Source organism: Berghia stephanieae, chromosome 1 (assembly GCF_034508935.2).
Source record: "Berghia stephanieae isolate SIO BIC M18660-M18661 chromosome 1, UCSD_Bste_1.3, whole genome shotgun sequence".
NCBI classification, from domain to species: Eukaryota; Metazoa; Mollusca; class Gastropoda; order Nudibranchia; family Aeolidiidae; genus Berghia; species Berghia stephanieae.
In genome coordinates, this window is record NC_088360.1 from 72,449,603 (window position 1) to 72,471,886 (window position 22,284).

The following is a 22,284-nucleotide window of genomic DNA, read 5'->3' on the forward strand; positions in this document are numbered from 1 at the left end:
TAGAGATTATTAGCTCTTAAACGATACGATACGATAATTTCGATTGATTAAGATGCCCCTTAAATTGTCAAAAATAACCAGCTTAAGACTTCCACAAGGTTTGGCTCATTTTAATCCATCGAAATTTGAAGCAAAACTTTTCTGGACAAATTGAAAAATAAATGTGTTTTGAAAGACCATGCCAAAACTGCCGTACTCTGCAAAAACACATATTTAAAGTTTTGGCCAGAACACTCGTCCTTCAAATATCAATCAAGTAAAATGACCCTCATTTTGCCAAACACATTAAAACCTGGGACTTCACGAGTTCCAGCTTTGAGATTATTTTTGCATGGCTTCACGAATCCCCGGTTTGAGAGTATTTGACAAGATGAGGGTCATTTTAATCGACCGATATTGGAAGGATGAGATTTCTGGCCAAAATATTAAATCCGTGTTTTTTCAGAGCACGCCAGAAATATTCCCTCTGCTCCCCCAAGTTCCGTGGAAACCGAAAGGAAATTCATTCAACTGCTGACAATCAATTTAGAATTTTACAAACCGAAAATTACCATGCCAGACAGACTAATGTATAGTCTTATTCTCTTTTTTTTTCTACCTATTTTTTTTTTTTTTTTTACTTTTCTTTACTTTTCTCTCTCCACAAAAAAATGTCTAATTCGAAACAAAACTCTCCCACCCCATGCCCCGCTACCCCCCCCCCCCCCCCCCCCCCCCCCCCCACCAAGTAAACATGTACGATGCGTCTTCTTGCGTGTTGCGCCGCCACCGCAGAAAGAATTGTGTAGAATTTTCTGAATTCCGCTAATTTTGTTTGCTAGTTTGTACATAATAATAATATGTATGTAGGTTTCCCGGAGTGAAAGCCACGAACTCTCTTTTGTGAACATGGCGTTATTTTACTGGGGTTCATTCTATTTTGGAAGTCGGGGAATTTTTAAACTTAATAGAAAGAAATGGAGGATAAAGAGACGAAAAAAAAAAAAAGGGGGGGGGGGGGGGTTGAGAAAACAAATTAACAACATGTGAGAGAACCCAATATTGTTTTATGTGTTGTTGAACGCTCGTTTATATTTTTAGGGAGCGCGCGCGCGCGCGCGTGTGTGTGTGTGTGTGTGTGTTTGTGTTGTGTGTGTGTGTGTGTGTTTGTGTGTATGTGCATGTGTGTATGAGTGTATTTGTGTGTTCTTTTTTCTGTTTTTCTTCTTCCAATGTTATATTATTTATTTTTCATTTCCAATGTTCATAAATCCTTGTTTTCTTATTTTTAACTCCTTGTTTACCTCACATCTATTCTTAAATTTCGAAACTAGTTTGTTTGTAGCTGCATGTAAAACTAATTACCCATTATCTACGCCACCAATGTATTTTTATCATCGTCGTCGTCATCATATTTAAAAATCATTGTACTGAAAAGATTTACAAGTCTCTCTTTTCATCATCATCATCATCATCATCATCATCATCATCATCATCATCATCATCATCATCATCATCATAATCATCATCATCATCTTCATGTCAGCATTTACACGCCTACCATAATTACAAGAAACATTTGTTACACTACCTTTGATATAGTGAATGTTTAAGATTGCAAATAGTTTTATGTGTTAGTACGAATGATCTGGGCGGCAGGACTGGCGAGTATTGTCCTTTACCGCATATAGTCAATGTCAATAGAAAACGTTTGTTGTCTTCGATATAGAATGAATAAAGATGGCGTCAATCAGCTCGTTGTTATTGCTTTTATATCGCCATCTGGGTGAATAGTTCTCACTAAATCCTCTCTTATAGACTATAAATAATTTTACTGTTACATATCGTTTTGTTTGTTGATTAACATTGATCTGGCGGCGGGCATAACGGGTGAGTAGTTAACTCAAACGCATACCATCAATATATCAAAAGAGAAAATTTAGTGAAAAGTAACCCAACTGATATTTCGGCTCAAAATCCGTCTTGGGTTAATAACAAAAAAAAAAAAACAAACAAGAAAAACAAATACACCACTTAAAAACCAAAAGTCAGCATGGAAATATTTCTAATTTTGTTTATAACGATTTAAGCGTCAATACTGTCTAAATCTTCACCAATGACTAAAACATAACGCGATACGAAGTACAATGTAATACCCATTTATCCATCCCTTCGCCTTCTAGAGTCTCTAGTTTGCTATCATACATCCCCTAGCAAATCCTGATACATATGTAATATGTCTATATATCAGGGTCGCTACGATCTATACTATATGATATATATTTATATAAACACAACACGTATAATGTATACGAATCCATAGCTTTATCAATTCCCATCCATCAATTCATTTTGTTAAAATAATCCTGTTTTCCCCAGGCTTTGCTTTGTCTTCGTATCCGAGGATGAATGACCATTATAAGGAGATAGTGACTTCGAGAGGATTAGACTTGGAGATGGAGACAGGGTCGTAATAATATATTATATTATTGTAGCTATATCATATTGTGTTTGTTGTTTTCGTGTGGCTGTTGGTGGTGGTGGTGGTGATGGTGATGGTAATGTAGTTGATCTTAAATGTCGTTGTTGTTGTTGTTGTTGTTGTTGTTGTTGTTGTTGTTGTTGTTGTTGTTGTTGTTGTTGATGATGATATTGTTGTTGTGGGTGATAATGATATTCTTGATGATGACGGTGGTGATGATGGTTTTGTTGTTGATGATGATGACGACGATGATATATATATATATATATATATATATATATATATATATATATGTGTGTGTGTGTGTGTGTGTGTGTATGTATTTGTAGTAGTAATGGTATTAGTAGTAGTAGTAGTGGTAGTAGTAGTAGTAGTAATAGTAGTAGTAGTAGTAGTAGAGTAGTAGTAGTAGTAGTAGTAGTAGTAGTAGTAGTAGTAGTAGTAGTAGTAGTAGTATAGTAGTAGTAGTTAGTAGTAGTGGTGGAGGAGGAGGAAAGGAAGAAGAAGAAGAAGAAGAAGAAGAAGAAGAAGAAGAAGAAGAAGAAGAAGAAGAAGAAGAAGAAGAAGAAGAAGAAGAAGAAGAAGAGAAGAAGAAGAAGAAGAAGAAGAAGAAGAAGAAGAAGAAGAAGAAGAAGAAGAAGAAGAAGGAGGAGGAGGAGGAGGAGGAGGAGGAGGAGGAGGAGGAGGAGGAGGAGGAGGAAGAAGAAGAGGATGAAGAGGAGGAGGAAATAGAAGAAGTGATATTTATTATTGTTGTTGGTCTTGGTTTTTCTTGTTATTCATTCTGACTCAAAATATAAAATAATAACTAAAGAGACATAAGGGTGAAGAGAAAGTGAGGATGGAATGAGAGCACGCGGTAGTGAATGAATGATGCGTAGTAAAGAAATGATGTGATAACGTGTGTTTGGCGTGTATTGATCTCTGATCAATGCTTGGGAATGGAGGATGAGATGAAGTACTCTGACTTAACACTTTTTAAAAAATGTTGGCCAAAAAACGTTTACATCGATCGATTTTAATGTCCCTCAAATTAACAAGAGGCTTAAATCCAATTTAATTTTTTTTTGTGAAGTCTAAGTTGTGAGCCGAAGTGCACTTGTTTGCAGGTCTGATAAGCCAATTCATTATGGGCTCACTGTTGTGATGGAATCTCAAAAAAATGAGTCAATATATTATCCATTATAACGATGTTAAACTAGGCCCATAATTGGGTTCGGATGTCAGACCTGCATATATGTAAACGTCGTTGCGAGCTGAGCCTTTTTTTTAGACTACATAAAGGTTGTTTTAATTGGTCGATATTTGGAGTAAAAGTTTTGTGACCAAAATGGGAAAAACTAAGTTTTATCAGAAAATGACAGAATGGGATGATAACCCAATACCAAAGGAAGAAAAAATGTGAATGTAAATCTATCTAGATATGTAGGGCAATCAGTGGAGATTCTGTGATTCTTTTGATGAAATGTGTGGTGATATCTGTGTCTTTTTGGTGAATATATAAGGGTGTGAACGCCTTATTATGTCTTCGATTTCTAGGGGAGTTATATTATGATGCTGATGGTGGTGATGGTGATGGTGATGGTGATGGTAGTGGTGTTGTGGTGGCTATGGTGGTAGCTGTAAAGATGATAGTAAAGGGGAGAAAAGAAGAAGAAATAAAAAAATAAAATGATGATGACGACGATGATGATAATGATGATGATGATGATGATGATGATGATGATGATGATGATGATGATGATGATGATGATGATGATGGCGAAGACGACAACAAACACACACACACTCACACATACACACATACACACAATTTGTTCAAAATGAATACTATTCACATACCTTTACACTAAAAAAAAAAAGAAAAACAAACAAAACACATACATAAACATGCACACAAACATACATACATACATACACACACACCACACACACACACACACACACACACACACACACACGATGCTCACATTGTTTCTATTACCTCTCGAATACACTGAAAATCACTCACCCACATAGTAATTAACGACATTCAACCACTACTCACCTTCCATTCACTCACCCACGACAGGGGTGTGAGTAGGGGGTGGGGAGGGAGGGGGGGGGGGGAGACAGAGGGGACAGCCACTCACGCAAACACATTATGAATTCTAGAACGTGCACCGTGAGTCACCAATATCATTATCTCATATCTCATAGGCTACCTAATCCACCCTCTAGAGAGACGAAGGATTTTGATTTCGTTTCGTAGAAAGAGTCTTAACTGCCATAATACTATTTTTTAAGATACCAAATTAAATATTGTCAGAAAAAAAACTTCAGTCTTTCATGGTTAAATGCGACCAATCGAATCAAAACGGGTAAATCAAAACTTTGAAATATTTTTTTTAAAATATAAAATTCAGTGGTCCCGATAGCTTAGTTGTTACAGCACATTGCTTCACATGCAAAGGGACCAAGATCGATCCCAGTTGAAGTCGAGATTTCGTTCTTTTCCATGCATTATGAGAGATAGGCCTATTTGTGACAGGATTCCAGGTCGAGATATCCAGTCATCCATACGATTCATTCATTAGTCGTCAATCGATGAGAGGCGATAAGAGATGTAATACCTGTCTCGGCCACTGAACCGTTTGGAACTAGGATGGTGCATATATGCATAATATTGCCCATTTACTACCACTAGTAGTTTTCTATTACTACTACTACTACTACTACTTCTACTACTACTACTGCTGCTACTACTACTACTACTACTACTACTACTACTACTACTACTACTACTACTACTACTATTACTACTGCTACTACTATACTACTACTACTACTACTACTACTACTACTACTACTACTACTACTATACTACTATACTACTACTACTACTACTACTACTACTACTACTACTATAATAATAATAATAATAATAATAATAATAATAATAATAATAATAATAATAATAATAATAATAATACTGCTACTGCTACTACTACTACTACTTATACTACTACTACTACTGACTACTACTACTACTACTACTACTACTACTACTACTACTACTACTACTACTACTACTACTACTACTACTACTATTACTACTACTACTGTGTAACCTTGAACGTTTATAGTCTGATTGAAATAGTTTAGTGAGAAATAATAACCAAAAAATGGCTGTCCAAAACAGGGGGGGGGGTCAGTATCGTTCCTTCTATAAGCTGCGACACTGGGATAACAATCCACTATGAGTGGACCCTTGTCATTATTTATTAGTCACTGATCAGGGGACTGAGATTGGTAGTACAGCTGCTATGTGGTCTAGTGGTATAATACTCGCATTCGGATCCGAAGGTCCTGATTCGAGTCCCGTTCTGAGCGGCGTATAGTTGAGTCCTTGGAAAAGGTATTTTACTTACTTTCTTTCACCATTAACAGCGTCTCTGTCAGAGAAAAAAATGTAATATCGCCTAACAGGCATCACGTCTCGTCCTACATGTTAAGAATTGCTACTGGCTAGGGTACCTTCTGTAAAGCGCTTTGAGCACGTTTAGTGGCAATTGCGCTCTATAAAAGCTCAAGATTTAGTTAATGTATTCACTCCATGTATAAATATCAATATTTATTTAAACGTCTCCCACAACAGAATCGGTTATCGTTGTTCGGTGGATCATCGATCACGAGTCAATGTTGTTACGTAATGTGACAGCCGAGAGACATCGCGTTCACTTCCCATTCATCATGACAACAAATTGTCATCTCGTAACGTAATTGATATCATCTTTTCACACTAAGTTCAATCAAGCAGTCAACAGATTACGCAACGAAGCCACGGGTTTTGCACATCTAATTTGTGACAATTGATATATTATTTTGACCTGACCCTAGCCACCCTGAGGCAGTTTGTGTGTATGTGTATAAGTATGTGAGTGTGAATGAGAGGGAGACACGACACACACAGAGAGAGAGAGAGAGAGAGAGAGAGAGAGAGAGAGGGAGAGAGAGAGAGAGAGAGAGAGAGAGAGGGGGGGGGGGGGGAGGGGGGGAGATATTGCTAACAAATACATTATATTAAGGGTATAATCGGAGCAAAAATTTGTCAATACAACTAAATACTAAAGAAAGAGTAGAGCGGAGGAGGAGGAGTAAGAGGATGAGGACGAGAAAGGGGACACGAGAATAATAGAATAGATATTCCATGTAAACAAATCCGTGACGGAGTAAAATAAACAAAGCCAGTGACACCTTTTTTTATTCCCAATAGGTTTTCCAACCAAGACATGTTTACAAACAACTTTAGTCCTTTGGTACACAACGGCACCGTATCTTCCCTCAGTCAATGGAGGAAAAATATATATCTATGATAACACCACTCCCAGGAAACCTTATCACAGAGAGTGCTGCCGCTTGTCTGACATTTAAGCGTCCCATTGTAAGTACATTAAGGATGTCGAATGTAGTTATTGTTCTGTATAACATGGATGTACGCTGGAAACACACGAAGGCGCGGATATATTTCGAGATTGGGGAAAAATAAAGCGAGCTAAACATACAAACTTAATGCATACCTGTTAAAAATGCTTTAAAGTGACATCTGTATTCTGACGTTTTGTTTTGTTTTTATTTTGTTTTTGTTGCTGTTGTTTCGTTGGGTTTTTTTTTTTGTGTTTTTTTTTTTTTTTTTTGGGGGTTTGTTTTTGTTTTTGTTTCTTTTTTATTTTCTTCTTCTTCTTTCTTTCATTCTGTTCTTTTTATCCGACTTGCAGTATGCCGACAGTTAAATATTGCACCAAATTTAAATATCAATACTAAACGTTCACAATAATATACGAAGCTAAGTCAACTAAAGTTTCATGAATGATTTTATCTATTATTGTTTTATTTGGGTGGAGGGTGTATCGTTTTGTACTTTCTTTTTTCTATTTTTATGTTGTTGGGTTTGTTGTTTTTTTTCTTTTTATTTTTTCTCTGATCTATCAATAATTCTAAAAATCGTGTTGGTGAATATTAACAATATTGAGAAGACGTGGATCTGTTTAATGTTATATTTTCTTCCATTAGCATGTTCAAATAGATACACAATCTTTACAATTTTTACTTTACACACGGCAATCTTACTAGCACTTCCGTCTTATCTGAATCAGTCTTAGTTTAAATGTTGAAAAGTAAATCATGCCCTGATATCATAGGGCAGTTTGTTTTTCAGCTCACTCTGGCACTACCGGTGGTAGCATGAGCAGCTTCTAAAAGTGTAACACAACTATGTTATGATGGTCTTTCCAGGACGCAAACTCATCGCCGCAATCGTGTACGATCGCGAACCCGCTCGAAGCCACGTCACAACGTAACTTTCATCTCGATGCTCTGCGGTTTCGGGGTCCTGACCACAACGGGTACAGTGGTACATGTTGGACAGTGGAAAGTCTCCACTGATTTAGTGAACGTGCCGTGATGCAGTTCTCGACCGATACCGGTGGTGAATTGTGCATGACCCCAATGTACAGAAGAAACGAAACGACCTCACTGAGCTCTGTTATTGTTTTTAGGAAGCTGGTGGATGTTGCGAGTATTTTACCTTAACATAGCACCAATTGAAAATAATTTGTAATTGAAATGGAAAACTAATATATCATAAAAGAGGCGGGAATCGTAGGTATTTACAAAGAAATGGCGCAAGAATCCCTTATCCTTCCGCGTGGTCTGGAACGCCGACCTTGACCCGATCCGTAGTCAAATCACATACAACGGCAATCCTTATAAAAAGATGAACAGTTGGTGAAAGGTGACGAAACAATTTAATGAAGAATTAAAAGCTATCCAGGTTAATCCGCCCGAATGACCAATGGAGAATTGTATGGAACTATTTGACGAGAGAGAAAGACCAAGAAGGAATGGGGGTTTGACCAAAGTTGTAATTGTATAGGGCTTAGCATACGCCCCCTTAGAAGAACATAATGGGGCTCCGATTGCGTTGTCGGTCGTAAAGGAACAAAAACGAGAGGCTTAAACGATATCACGATGCCATGTGGTTGTACCTGACTGAAAGACAGCAATTGGTTGTCAAATTAACCCTAGTGGATTGACAATAATATGGGGAAACACTATCGTACACTGACAAAAGATCTCCTTCTTCATTTCTGTAAAAAAAAAAAGAAAAAAAAAAAGAAAAAAAAAGACTTGAATTTGTATACAGTGCGATTTCCACTAAATGTGCTCAAAGCGGTCCCTGGCCAACAGCAACACATAACATGTTGGATAATATGACGCCTGTTGGGCGATTTTACTTTTATTTTTTCCCGACAAATACAACGCTGTTCACAGTCAGGTACTCATTTTACACCTGAGTACGATAAAAGAATGTAAGCAAACAGTCTTTTCTAAGGACTCAACTATGCGTCATCAGAGTGAGACTCAAGCCCATGACCTTCCAATTCGAAGGCAAGTTTTATAACACAAGACCACATAGCCTCTTATTTCAAATATCGATCTACCCCTAATACTAAGATGGCCCTCAAAAGTCATTCCCTTAATAAGCCATATGGAATTAAATTTCTTTTTCATATCATTCAAATCGCTCCTTACAAGAAGAAGAAGAAGAAGAGGAAGAAGAAGAAGAAGAAGATGATGATGATGATGATGATGATGATGATGATGATGATGATGATGATGATGATGATGATTAGGAGTAGGAGGAGGAGGAAGAGGAAAAGGAAATTGAAAAGACTGAAGAGAGCGAGAAATACGAGAGTCAATGATGGGGAGGATGTCACGGAGGAAGACGAGGTGGATGAAGACGAACATTAGAAGTAAGATGATGAAAGAACAGTGCCAGTAAATACAATAAATCTACACGTTATCTCGTTCCTCTTTCGCTGCTTGGTTACTGGAATCGAACGAACAGCAAACCACAAATACACGATAGAATAGTAAACCAGGTCAGTGAAATGATTGTAAATCAGCGGTTTAAAAAAAAAAAATGAATAGATAAATACGTTAAAAGAAAAAGAAAATATTTAAAATCCTGATCGTTGAGGATCATTTACTCTTTGAGTTGGAGCGGAGTGCCTAACAAGTACTGGAATTAAACTTGTGTATAGAGTAAATCTTGAATCATATAGATGCACCTACCCCCCCCCCCCCCCCCCCCCCCCCCCGATTGCCATAATTAAAGTGTATTATAATACTACATAACTAAATTTGCAGAACCCGCTCTCCCCCCCCCCCTCTCTCTCTCTCTCTCTCTCTCTCTCTCTCTCTCTCTCTCTCTCTCCCCTCCCTCTCTCTCTCTCTCTCACACATACACACACACACACACACATATATATATATATATATATATATATATATATATATATATATATATATATATATATATATATATATATTCATCAGGTATCGCAAACTATTCCCAACATCTAATTCTTACTACACCAACATTCCATGAGTATAGGAATCCACGTGAGCTATGTCGTTCGATTACTGGCAGCGACTTCTTATACTATCAGTAGACGATTATTGCTGGTGAAAAGTCAGTGTCAACCCTTTCTTTCCCTCTTCCATGAGCTCCATAACCATGTACAGTCTACAGTAGTTGAACACAAGGTCGGCGCTTTCCCGACACAAATTGAACAAATTATGGGTGAACTCATCAAGACTACTCGTAAAGGGAGTTGCCATATGACAGGTTGCCTTCGTTGTCCTTGAACATAAAAGCAGATTCCCTTTGCCTTATGCATACAATGTGTGACACACCAGATTATGGATTTAGAAATGATGCATAATATCATGCATGAAACCCCCCCCCCCCCCCTCTCCTCCAACACTATTCTTTATTACGGGTAAAATAAATACCCCCGTAAAAAGACTATACACATTTCTGTATGAATGGCAGCGAGAAGTTATAAAACGCCAATAAAATATGACAGACAGCTTTTATTTGAAGAGTTATTTTCGCTCTAGCGCGTTGAACTATCTAGTACAGTAATACAAATGTAAAAGTTTGTAGGTACCGGTATATTAAAATAGACACTGTGCTGTAAGCATGTTAAATAATTTTTTAACGGACTGCATTGAATTGCATCTCAAGTCATTCTGATCTCCTGTAGGATCGCTCTTTTCGTTCTTTCTTCTTTCCTTTTTCTTTTTTTTTTTCTTAATGAATTCTTGACATTAACTAATAAAAACCATCAAGAAACAAATTAAACGCGGCATGATACATCAGATGAAACACGGAAACAAGTAAAATCTTAACGCGCGATAAAAAGAAGAAAATAATGGAATGCCCAAGACTTGAAGCGAGGCATAAGAAAGCTTTAAATTTCAATCAAAGCTTTCTAATTATATATAATCTCTTTTTTCTTTCTCTTCTCTTACACTCCTATTAAGCTTTTACATATTATTATCTCACTTACCTGAGAACAAGACGAGAAGCAAGACTCTAGCCGTTCTGGACGCTGGTAAAATATAATCCTCCATTTTGTCCCAGTATTGTTTGGTTGGGGAGTATCTTGATGAAAATCTCACAATCCAAACACCGAACAGAGCGAACTAGCGCCTATCGCAGAACGCCGCCGGGCGCGCACGGGCAAAGAATTCACAACAATAATCCCCAATGGTGAACAAAAACATATAATGATCTTAATAATATCACTCCTTTTTTTTCTCTCTCCTTTTCTCTTTTGACGTTCCACGTTATCTGTTACTCCAATCTTCTCATCCTTTCATCTGGAGAAAATGAACATTACTTCAGAACTCCCAGTCAGTTCGTGAATCTCGCCTTAGTTGGCATAACTTTACGGAGAAGTCCCATGTTAAACCTGAAGCGATGGAAAACAACAAATGTCACAAATTCAAATGCTGATATCAAAGTGTGTAACAATATCTTTGCGAAATCTTATTCTAATTCTGATTCTAGAAAAATAAATGAATAACTTTGATAAATAAATAAATAAATAAACAATGTAAAACTAAACCACAAAAGGGACATTTCCTTTTATCTTTTTAAGATTTCTATTCTCGTCATCACCACGAAAACCCATTGAAATATCAAACCTACAACTTTGGTGTGACACGGAATGAATGATAAATATTTGTTTTAAAAATGAAAATACAATTTTTGGAAAGAAAATGTGGTCTATTTCGTCTTTCCACATTACAAATCTCGAATGTGAAATTTACCGCCTTAGAAAGAAAAGTAAATAAACAAATAAATAGATAAATAGATAAATAAATTAGCACCCTAACTATTCAAGTTTCAGTTTAGATGTTAAAAAGAAAAGAAAGAAAACATGATCTGCTTGTCACAGACATGTTCTCGTCTCTTTTGGTTTACACCACAATTACGACGGTTCATGACAGAAAAGATTCCCACATTCGACTCCCATTTGGATTGGTGCGTACCGATATGTTCATGATAATCATAATAATATTATATCGTGTTATCAAGACGATCCTCTGTTGGTTAGTTCTTCGAGATCAATATTTACTAAATTAAATATTTAATAAATTCATACCTTCCGGTCACAGACCGGCTATCAGTTTGTACGTGCGTATGTGTGTGTGGGTGTGTGTGTGTGTGTGTGTGTTTGTGTGTGTGTGTCTAATAGAACGTCTTATTCCTTTTACTATTTACTGGCTCTGAGTTGACTCATAAACAAGAAAAGGCATCTGACTTACTTATGATCTTGTGATTTAAGAAGAAAGTTTAATTTCCTATGCCACCTTGGACACTTCAATGGACAAAAAATGTAAAAAAAAAAGGGGGCATTGAACATAATATGGTGACAATTTTTTTTTTTAATAATAAAAAGTTAGTTGATTGCTTTGAAACAATGCAAAGCAAACACCCTTCATTTTTACCTTTAAGTGACAAAAAATATATAATTTGTCTGGTTAACCAGTTAACTGCCGTACTCTGGAAAGACACATCGCCTGGTCCCAGGTTTGAGAAATTTTGTCAAGATGAGGGTCATATAAATCGACCGATATTTGAAGGACGAGTTTTCTGGCCAAAATGTAAAATACGAGTCTTTCTAGAGTACGACATGTAACTGGTTTATATCAAATTATGGTAACGCCATAAACTAAGGAATCTCGCCAATATATTATACGATAATTAGAAAGGAAAAAAAATCACCAAGAAAAAAAAAATTTAATTTTCTGTGCCGGTTTGTCCTCCATTTGCTTCGAAAAAAAAAAAAAAGAAGAAGAAGAAGAAAGAAAAAAACTAACAAAAAATTTAAAATACAAACCAATAAAAATAAACCCGACTAAAAACAAGCAACCAACATAAAAATTCAATTAGTTACCTACTCCATAAACGACTTGATACCAAAAATGATTCCCTTTTATAACGGCATCAAACAGCCATTAACGGTGATATTGTGATAATGTGTACTCCATTATCTGGTCTCACGACGTAAGTGTGTACGCAAACGTGCTTTCCTTCAGCGCTCTCGACACTTGGCATTGTTTTTTGAGCAAATAAAGGCCCCAAAGAACACTCAGTCACTCCGCCGTAACTTCCACCTATCTAAACAAATCACTGTGACAATACAACTTCCTGCTGAAGTGTATGTGAGCTACCGAGCGTCACTCTTGTTTGCCTAGTTGCATCTTAATAAAATTATTCACATGAGTGTTGATAACAACGATGAAATGCTGGGAAGGCTCTTATTATTGTAGAGGAAGGGCAAGGCACGCGTACCATAGATTGCCATAACGAAGAATAAGTATCAAATTCCATTATTTTGCTTCATACAGCAACAAGATGCTTACAATAAATATTATCCGTGTACGTATCATACACTGACACCGTCTCCTTTTCTTTCAAATGACAATGGATAAAACAGACCCAAGAAAATTATAAAAAATCCAAAAAACAACTCAATCTTTAAATCAAAATTTTAAAATGCCCCCCCCCCCCCTTCCCTATCCCTAACTTTGCGCTGCCCACAGCTGGACTCCAGACAGAGACTTACTACCCAGTCCGAAGTAGAGTTAGACTACCAAGTCAAAACCTTTTGAACTTTGGTGGTGGCAGCCTTGTCTTTCTCTGAAAAAAAAAATAATGCAATTACAGGCATTGCCAGCTTCATGCCTCGCCCTACATGTTATGTATGTCAGCAACATGTGTTGGTGTTGGCTTATTGTGATCCTTTCTAACATTCATCTATCATATCGTATCTTATTATATTTTATTATCGTTCCTATCATATAAAGGGTTATTTGACCAACTGACCCTTGAATGCCATGCTTATTTACATCTAATCATTATCATATCGGGAATTAATTATTTTTCATCAAGCATCATTTCCAATCTGTTAAGAGAAGCAGCACTTTTCGTTTCAAAATTGATACTGTTCCACAGTTTTACAGTTATAAAGCGCTTTTTGCATATTTCGTGGATATTGTGTTTGTAAAAGCTCAATTTTTATTTTTATTGTTATTTTTTTTTCTGGTAACAAGATATTACGATTCCCATCGCCAAGTCTCTGAAAGGAATAAAATATTCAAATATCAAACGTGCACAGCTTCATCCATTCATTCATTCATTCATTCATTCATTCATTCATTCATTTTTTCGCTCACTCACTCATGTCTGCATTCATGCACAAACCACAACGCATTAGAACTAATCCAACAGTCTTTGAAATTAAGCCCCTATAACGAATAGCATCGCCATTCAGCAAGCAACACACACTATCTATAAAAAGGCGGTTGCTCATATCACATTACAAACCTCCAACTTCAGACAAGTGAGATCTGTAATGAATAACTACATGTCACATCTAATGTCGCCAATGTCGAAAAATCATTAGTCTATGAAATCTGGAGAGGAAAATTTATGTCTTTTTACAATTATTATTATTATTATTATTATTATTATTATTATTATTATTATTATTATTATTATTATTATTATTATTATTATATATTATCATCATTATCATTATTATTATATATTATTATTATTATCATTATTATTATTATTATTATCATTATTATTATCAACTTCATCAACAGCATCGTCATCATCATCATGATCATCATCATCATCATCATCATCATCATCATCATCATTTCATCATTCATCATTTTATTATTATTATTATTATTATTATTATTATTATTATTATTATTATTATTATTATATAATAATAATAATAATAATAATAATAATAATAATAATAATAATAATAATGATGATGATAATAATAATAATAAATAATAATAATAATAATAATAATATTAATAATAATAATAATAATAATATCCTTATTATTATTATTATTATTAGTAGTAGTAGTAGTAGTACTAGTAGTAGTAGTAGTAGTAGTAGTAGTAGTAGTAGTAGTAGTAGTAGTAGTAGTAGTAGTAGTATTAGGTTGATGATAATGATGATAATGATGATGATAATAATAATAATAATATTAATAATAATATAATAATAATAATAATAATAATAATAATAAAAATAATAATAATAATATACCTTATTATTATTATTATTATTATTATTATTAGTAGTAGTAGTAGTAGTAGTAGTAGTAGTAGTAGTAGTAGTAGTAGTAGTAGTATTCTTATTATTATTAGGTTGATGATAATGATGATAATGATGATAATAATAATGAATACAAATGATAATATTATTATTATTATTATTATTATTATTATTATTATTATTATTATTATTATTTATTATTTATTATTATTATTATTATCATTATTATTATTTATTATTATTATTATTATTATATTATTGTTATTACTATTAATAATAATATCATTATTATTATTATTATTATTATTATTATTATTATTATTATTATTATTATATATTATTATTATTATTATTATTTATTATTATTATTATTATTATTATTATTATTATTATTATTATTATTATTATTATTATTATTATTATTATTATTATTATTATTTTATTATTATGATCATCATCATCATCATCATCATTTTTATTATTATTATTAACGTTATTGTTAAATTATTAATATCATGTTTTATCGTAGTCAATATCTAATAGTCATCATCGCAAATGCTAAACTAAACAACCATATGTACTCATTCACAAACACGCGCACAAATAGCAACAAACAAACACAAACAAACACACACACACACACACAATACTCACCATCCACCCCCCTTGACACAAATCACACTCATAAAAATATTCGCGTGTACACACATACACACACACACACACACACAGACACGCACACAGCCACGCACACACACACACACACACACTCTCTCTCTCTCTCTCTCTCTCTCTCTCTCTCTCTCTCTCTCTCATCATTCCCATATCAAACTCACTATCACAAATGACCACTGACACTTTGAGTGTCCATCGCTCACCCTAATTTACTAGCCATTGATTTGGCAGTCTCTTCACTGACCAATACAATAATAATTTGTCGTCGCAGGGTTGTCCTCGTATGACCCACACTCCCATATATCGGATACTATCCATTCTCTGCATTACTCATCAGCATTTTTAACCAGTTAAACTGCTGTACTCTTAAAAAAAAAAAATAAATAAAGCTTTTATATAGCGCAATATCCATTAAACTTGCTCAAAGTGCTTCACAAAGGGTAGGTCCACTGACCAACAACAACACGTAACATGTAGAAGTAGGCATAACGCCTGTATGGCGATATTACAAATTTTTTTTTCCGAAAGAAACAACGCTGTTAACGACCGGATACTCATTTTATACCTGATTACGATGAGAGCATGTGAGGAAAGAGCTTTTTCCAGGGACTCAACTACGCGCCTAGCGAGGCTCGAACCCAGGACCTTCCGATTCGGAAGGAGTGTCATACTACAAGATGACATAGCCGCACAAAAAGACTCTAGAACGGCACGCATTTAAACATTGGTCCTTCGAATATCGATCGATTTAAATGACCATAATCTTGGCAAAAACGTCCAAACCTGGGACTTCGCAAAGTTTGTTTTGTTGGTTTTATTTGTTTGTTTGTTTGTTTGTTTGTTTTTTTTTGGGGGGGGGGTGTTTGTTTTTTTTTTTTACTCGATATTTAGAGTAAAATATATTTTCCCTCTGATATTAACCACAGCTACCTCAAGTGATTGCCCATCACCCGAAGCAAACAGCCCACAGATCCTGAGCACCAACAATTTTAACACAGACGATTAGAAAACAAATGCATAGTGTTGTAAGGTGTTGCGAGGCAATTCCTTCACTAGTTAAAATAGTGTGATAAATACTAAATACACTGTCCTACTATCTTTCTGTGGGACTGACCTATTTGACTGTTTGGCATGTACTGAAGATAGCTATGGAGTTAAGGGATGTTTGCCACTTGACTGGAAATAAATAGTCAAGGGGGAACGGCCAAATGGCAGGAAAAAATTCGATTAGTCAATGCTTAGTAATTCACGAATCATCATTTGTAAAGAAGGCTGCAAAGGAATCTAATACATATGGAAAGAACGAAATTGACGTCACTCTGTTCTTTGTCTTAGTTTTTAGACAGCCATTTTAATGATTAGCTCTCACTAAATTAATCATATCAATCAGACTGTAAGCGTTCAAGGTTACACATAGTTTCGTGTGCTGGTACGTTATATCAGGCCGCGGGATAGTGTGAGTATTTGACCTAAACGCAAAGCATCACATGATTTTCTTTGGCCACATATTCGTCATGGGAAATAATATATGTACTCAGTCATACTAAGATTAAGGTGAAATTGATAACAATAACAAAGCTGGCCCGCTACGACGGTGGATTTAAAATTATTTGTCATGGTCATCGGTCATCAGGCAATACCCCCTCCCCTCCCGGACAGCTCCTCTTCCAATCTTCTTTCATTCTCTCTCTCTCTCTCTCTCTCTCTCTCTCTCTCTCTCTCTATATATATATATATATATATATATATATATATATATATATATATATATATATAACTTTCTCTGTCTAACTATCTGTCTATCAATCTATCTATCTATCTCTCTATTTCTCTATCTATCTATCTATCTATCTATCTATCTATCTATCTATCTATCTATCTATCTATCTTCTTCTTCTTCCTTCCTTCCTTCATTCATTCCTTCTCCCTCCTCCTTCTCTTCCTCCCACTACTTCTAATAGTTCCACTACTACTACTACTACTACTACTACTACTACTACTACTACTACTACTACTACGACGACGACGACGACGACCACGACGACGACTACTACTACTACTACTACTACTACTACTACTACTACTACTACTACTACTACTACTACTACTACTACTACTACTACTACTACCACCACATAATCTTCCTCTCCTCCGTTTCCCTCCCCCATCAATCTCCTTTTCGTCCTATTTTTTTACCCCCAGTCCACCCTTCCTCCAATAAATAATTATTTTTTCCTCTAATATTTTTTAATATATCAAAAGAGCGATTATATTCGATCATACTCTGCATACAATACACCCACTTTGAGCTGATTTCCCCACACAAGTCAATGTAAATGAATGTAGGGTATGATAGTGATTACCCCGTATATAGACGGTGTGATCACTGATCCATTTATAACTGGTTTCAAAAGTGCATTAGAAAGAATTTTTAAAATGATCGTTTTTTATCGAATAGACCTGTCAAATGCCACCCTTCAGCTTTGTATTTTCCTATAGTAACTCATTGTGCATTTTGTTAAGTTATTCACAGATAAGATCTTTATCCCGGCTTCCTCCTCCTCCTACTCCTCCTCACTCTACCTCCCTCCTCCCCTCTCTTCTCGTTTATTTTTTTTTCTCACCTACTTTATTAGAAAATAAGTACGAATCACTTACTGTTACAGACCGTTGTTGTTGTTTCTGAAATTCGTAGGTTTTCTTTCTATGTAGGTTGTTATTAGCGTACCCAATACATTTTTTGTGATATTCATTATTTTCCCTTGGTTAGTCTACAAAAACATTGAACTGCTATTTGCTACTTTTTTTATATATGTATATAGGTTGTTGTCGTTGTTGTTGTAAGGGTAATCCTGATGATGTTTTTAATACAGTATCGAAAACTCTCTCTCTCTCTCTCTCTCTCTCTCTCTCTCTCTCTCTCTCTCTCTCTCTCTCTCTCTCTTTCTTTATCTATCATCTATCTATCTATCGATCGATCTATTTATCTATCTATCACATACACACAGAAATACACACAACCAACCGATACCCAATCATTTTATTTTATAATTATGAAGTGCATATTATTGTCTTTATTGTTCCCCTTGCTGTAAAGGAAGTTACTGGGGGATAGAGTCATTTCTAATATCCTTACGATCTTTCCTTGTGGTTATCGATATTTTAAAATACATGTAGTTTTAATATTACAATTTCAGAAATTGCATCAAATGTAATTGTATTAACTTTCACAGATGTTTCAACTATTAACCATGCCTGCTTCCGACGTGCGCTTATTTTCTGTTCTGATAACCCAATTCTTTATGGGCTCATTTTTTATTGTTGTATTGGAAATCTCCAAAAATAAATCAAAATTAAATATTGTTCATTACAATAATGTTAAACTAAGCCCATAAGTAGGATCGGATGTCAGATCAGCATATTATATTATGTTGTGCACGTCTCTGCTTCGCGTTCGCATCCTTTACTTTTCAAAGGTAACCCGTTTAAAAAATAAAACGACGTGGGACTTCGCAGTCAGTGAAGATTGTATTATTATCTCGTCTTCATCAATGTAAACTCTGAATGTTATCGTGTTGATCTACCGACATAAAGTCCTGCATATTTCTGGAGTGGCGTTGTTGCCAGCATGCAATTTCTCTACAGGTCTTCTTATAAATTATAATTTGATTTTTTTCTTGTTTAGCATCCGTTCAAATATATATATATATATATATATATATATATATATATATATATATATATATATATATATATATATATATATATAATCGATGCTATACGTTAAGGACAACTATTACTAACAACATCCACCAGTCGGATATAACGTAGAAAAACACAAACCTGGATATAATTTTGCACGTAATATAGTTTAGTGAGAAGTTATCATCAAAATGGCTGTCTAAAAACTATAACAAAGAGCTGAGTGACGTCACTTTCGTTCCTGACCGGTAAAAATGAAGAGATAGCTGTTTGAGGGCAATGGCGATACGTCCGGCCAATTTTTAAGCATAATTTCGAATTGAAAACTCCCTTCTTTCTTTTATTTTATTTTTATTTTATAGTTAATATTTTGTATTCATTCTAGAACCAACAAAAGGAAATTTAAGTCTTGAGGCTAAAAGAAAACATTTTTAGTTCCATCATTGAATTGTGCGAATTGTGCGGCTATGCGGTCTAGTGGTATGACACTCGCTTTCGGATCAGAAGGGCCTGGGTTCGAACCTCGCTCGGCGCATAGTTGAATCCTTGGAAACGCTCTTTACTCACATTCTCTCACAGGACTCATGTGTAAAATGAGTGCAGGGCCTTAACAGCGTTGTCTCTGCCCCCCAAAAAATGTAATATCGCCTAACAGACGTCATTCCTACATGTTAAGTGTTGCGTTGGCCAGGGATCCCGAGTAAAGGGCTTTGAGCACGTTTAGTGGATATTGCGCTATATAAAAAAGCTCAAAAATGATTATAATAATCTGTTTCTTTGACCAAGTCGATACTTTACATCTTATGACATCTCATAAGGCTCCGACTACTTACTGGTCTAGTCATATTAGCCAAATTATAGAAAGGCTTCGAAATGAAACAGTTTACACAATGAATGTTTCGGACACCAATTCAAAGTCTTCGGAGGGTGAACAATAGAGAGAAAAATAAAATCTGGATGAAAAATTGAATGGATTAATGATAATGATTCAAGGCTTCAGGCGTGCGGACATTTTATCATTTTTGTTTATTCTTTCTTTTCATTTTTTAAAAACATTTTTTTGTTGTTGTTGTTCTTTGTTTTGTGTACTTTAAAAAATTGTTTTGTTTTGTTTGGTTTTTTTGTTGTTGTTGTTTTCTGTTTGTTTTGTTAATCTTTTGGGATTACTTGGTCTTTTGTTGTTGTTGTTGTTGTTGTTGTTATTTCCTTTTTTTGTTTGTTTTTTTTTTTTTAATTTGGGATTCTATAAAACGAGTTTTGTATCACCTTTTTATTCTTTAATACATTATTTACTTTCACAGCCTGACTGATGTGGCCAGGGTGGTGTTTATAATAGTTAGCCTTAGTAGGTCTACCCTAAATAAACCATGGTACGGACTTTTCGCCTTTATACCTTCTCGCAACTTATAACAAACAACGAAAATATTTATAAAATCTAATGTGAAAAAGTCATTGTCAAGAAAATAATTATAACCGTTCAATTCAATGCAGATTTTGCAATTCGTATTTATATATTTTATACAAAATTCAGGTGCTATATGTACTAATTTCTCTTTTTTAAAATCATTCTTAATAAATGATAAAATTGAACAAACCACTAAGTCCCAGAATTTAATATTTTTTTAACGGCGACAAAATTTAAACAGCGCTCATTTGTTAATTGTGTTTGAAAGTTCAATTTCAAATAAAAATACAAATAATAGAATGAACACGTCCAATATCATTCAAAGGACGATTTATCTAGGTTTATTTCGGTATGCGTATAACTGAGAATTAAAACGTGATTGATGATGAATTGTTCTCAGTCACCAGAACATCATCTCTCTCTCTCTCTCTCTCTCTCTCTCTCTCTCTCTCTCTCTCTCTATCTATCTATCTATCTATCTATCTCTCTATCTATCTATCTATCTATCTATCTATCTATCTATCTATCTATCTCTATCTCTATCTGTCTATCTATATATCTATTTCTCTTCTCATATACCTATCTATCTATCTATTAATCTATTTCCATCTCCCATACATAAATATACACATACAAATTTACACACATGCACATTTTAAAAAAATAGCACTCATTTCAGCTAAACGAAACCAACAAATTGAAGGAAATTGAACGAAAAGTTCCTTAACATAAGCTATATACATAATTCACTACAGAATTAACAATTGTAATAACTAGAATGGAACATAATCCGGATGAATTTCTTATCACATTTTAAGTAGGTAGTGGGGAATAGAAAATAATATCCAATTGATATTGAATAAATTGATGAAACAAGACATGACACAATACTCCGTCGCATTAAGTAATTATATAGATTCATATATAAATACTGTCCACAAACTACATATCTAGTAGATAGTATACAGTCCACAAAGCTATACCAGTCACACACAATGGATTCAATACTATCATATCGAAGGATTTACATACACTACTACTACTATCATCACCACTCACTAATCAATGACGAATGAATGTATTTTATTGCTATAAATCCTATAAAATCGTTAGTCCGATTCACGACCGCTACTCGTAGTTTGTGCTTGAATCCGGCCAGAACTCAGAATTCTACTTCAAAGAGACAAGAAGACAGAGACACACATTCACGGCGCGGAGGATTCGGTTTGCCCCCGTACTTCTCACTCACAGAGGCAGATTCAGATCAGAAACAGAAACAAGACGACGAACAAAGTTAGTAACGGTTCGGACTTCGCCGCCGTTTGCGGCGTCAATAGCCGAATTTTACCGAAGTGGAAAAGGGGGCGGCGCCTTTCAGACAGATTCGCATGGCCGTCACTTTATTCATAAATCCCGCCCTCGCGGTGCTTGTGTATGTGTGTGTTGTATAAAGGATTATGAATGTGTGTGTATGTATCTGCTCGGGAGAGATTTGTATCAGGATTTATGAATCGCCAATCCGATTGCATGGCTACGATTGGAAACTGG

The 22,284-nt window shown here is 35.0% G+C and overlaps 1 protein-coding gene across 3 annotated transcripts in view; it reads right to left on the bottom strand.

Annotated features, from left to right (window-relative positions):
- LOC144956013 (inactive tyrosine-protein kinase 7-like) overlaps nucleotides 1–22,030 on the bottom strand; it is a 235,135-nt gene extending 213,105 nt beyond the window's left edge. Inside the window, exons 1-3 of one of the 3 annotated variants that reach the window (XM_078886311.1) lie at nucleotides 21,796–22,030; nucleotides 13,432–13,505; nucleotides 10,864–11,268 (exon numbers count right to left, since the gene is read on the bottom strand). In XM_078886311.1, the coding sequence (XP_078742437.1) occupies nucleotides 10,864–10,927 (64 nt within the window). In that variant the 5' untranslated portion in view covers nucleotides 10,928–11,268; nucleotides 13,432–13,505; nucleotides 21,796–22,030. Of the gene's footprint in view, nucleotides 1–10,863; nucleotides 11,363–13,431; nucleotides 13,506–21,795 lie in introns of all 3 variants that reach the window. The other 2 variants (XM_078886304.1, XM_078886295.1) reach the window with 2 other exon arrangements.
- Nucleotides 22,031–22,284: the final 254 nt, after the last annotated feature.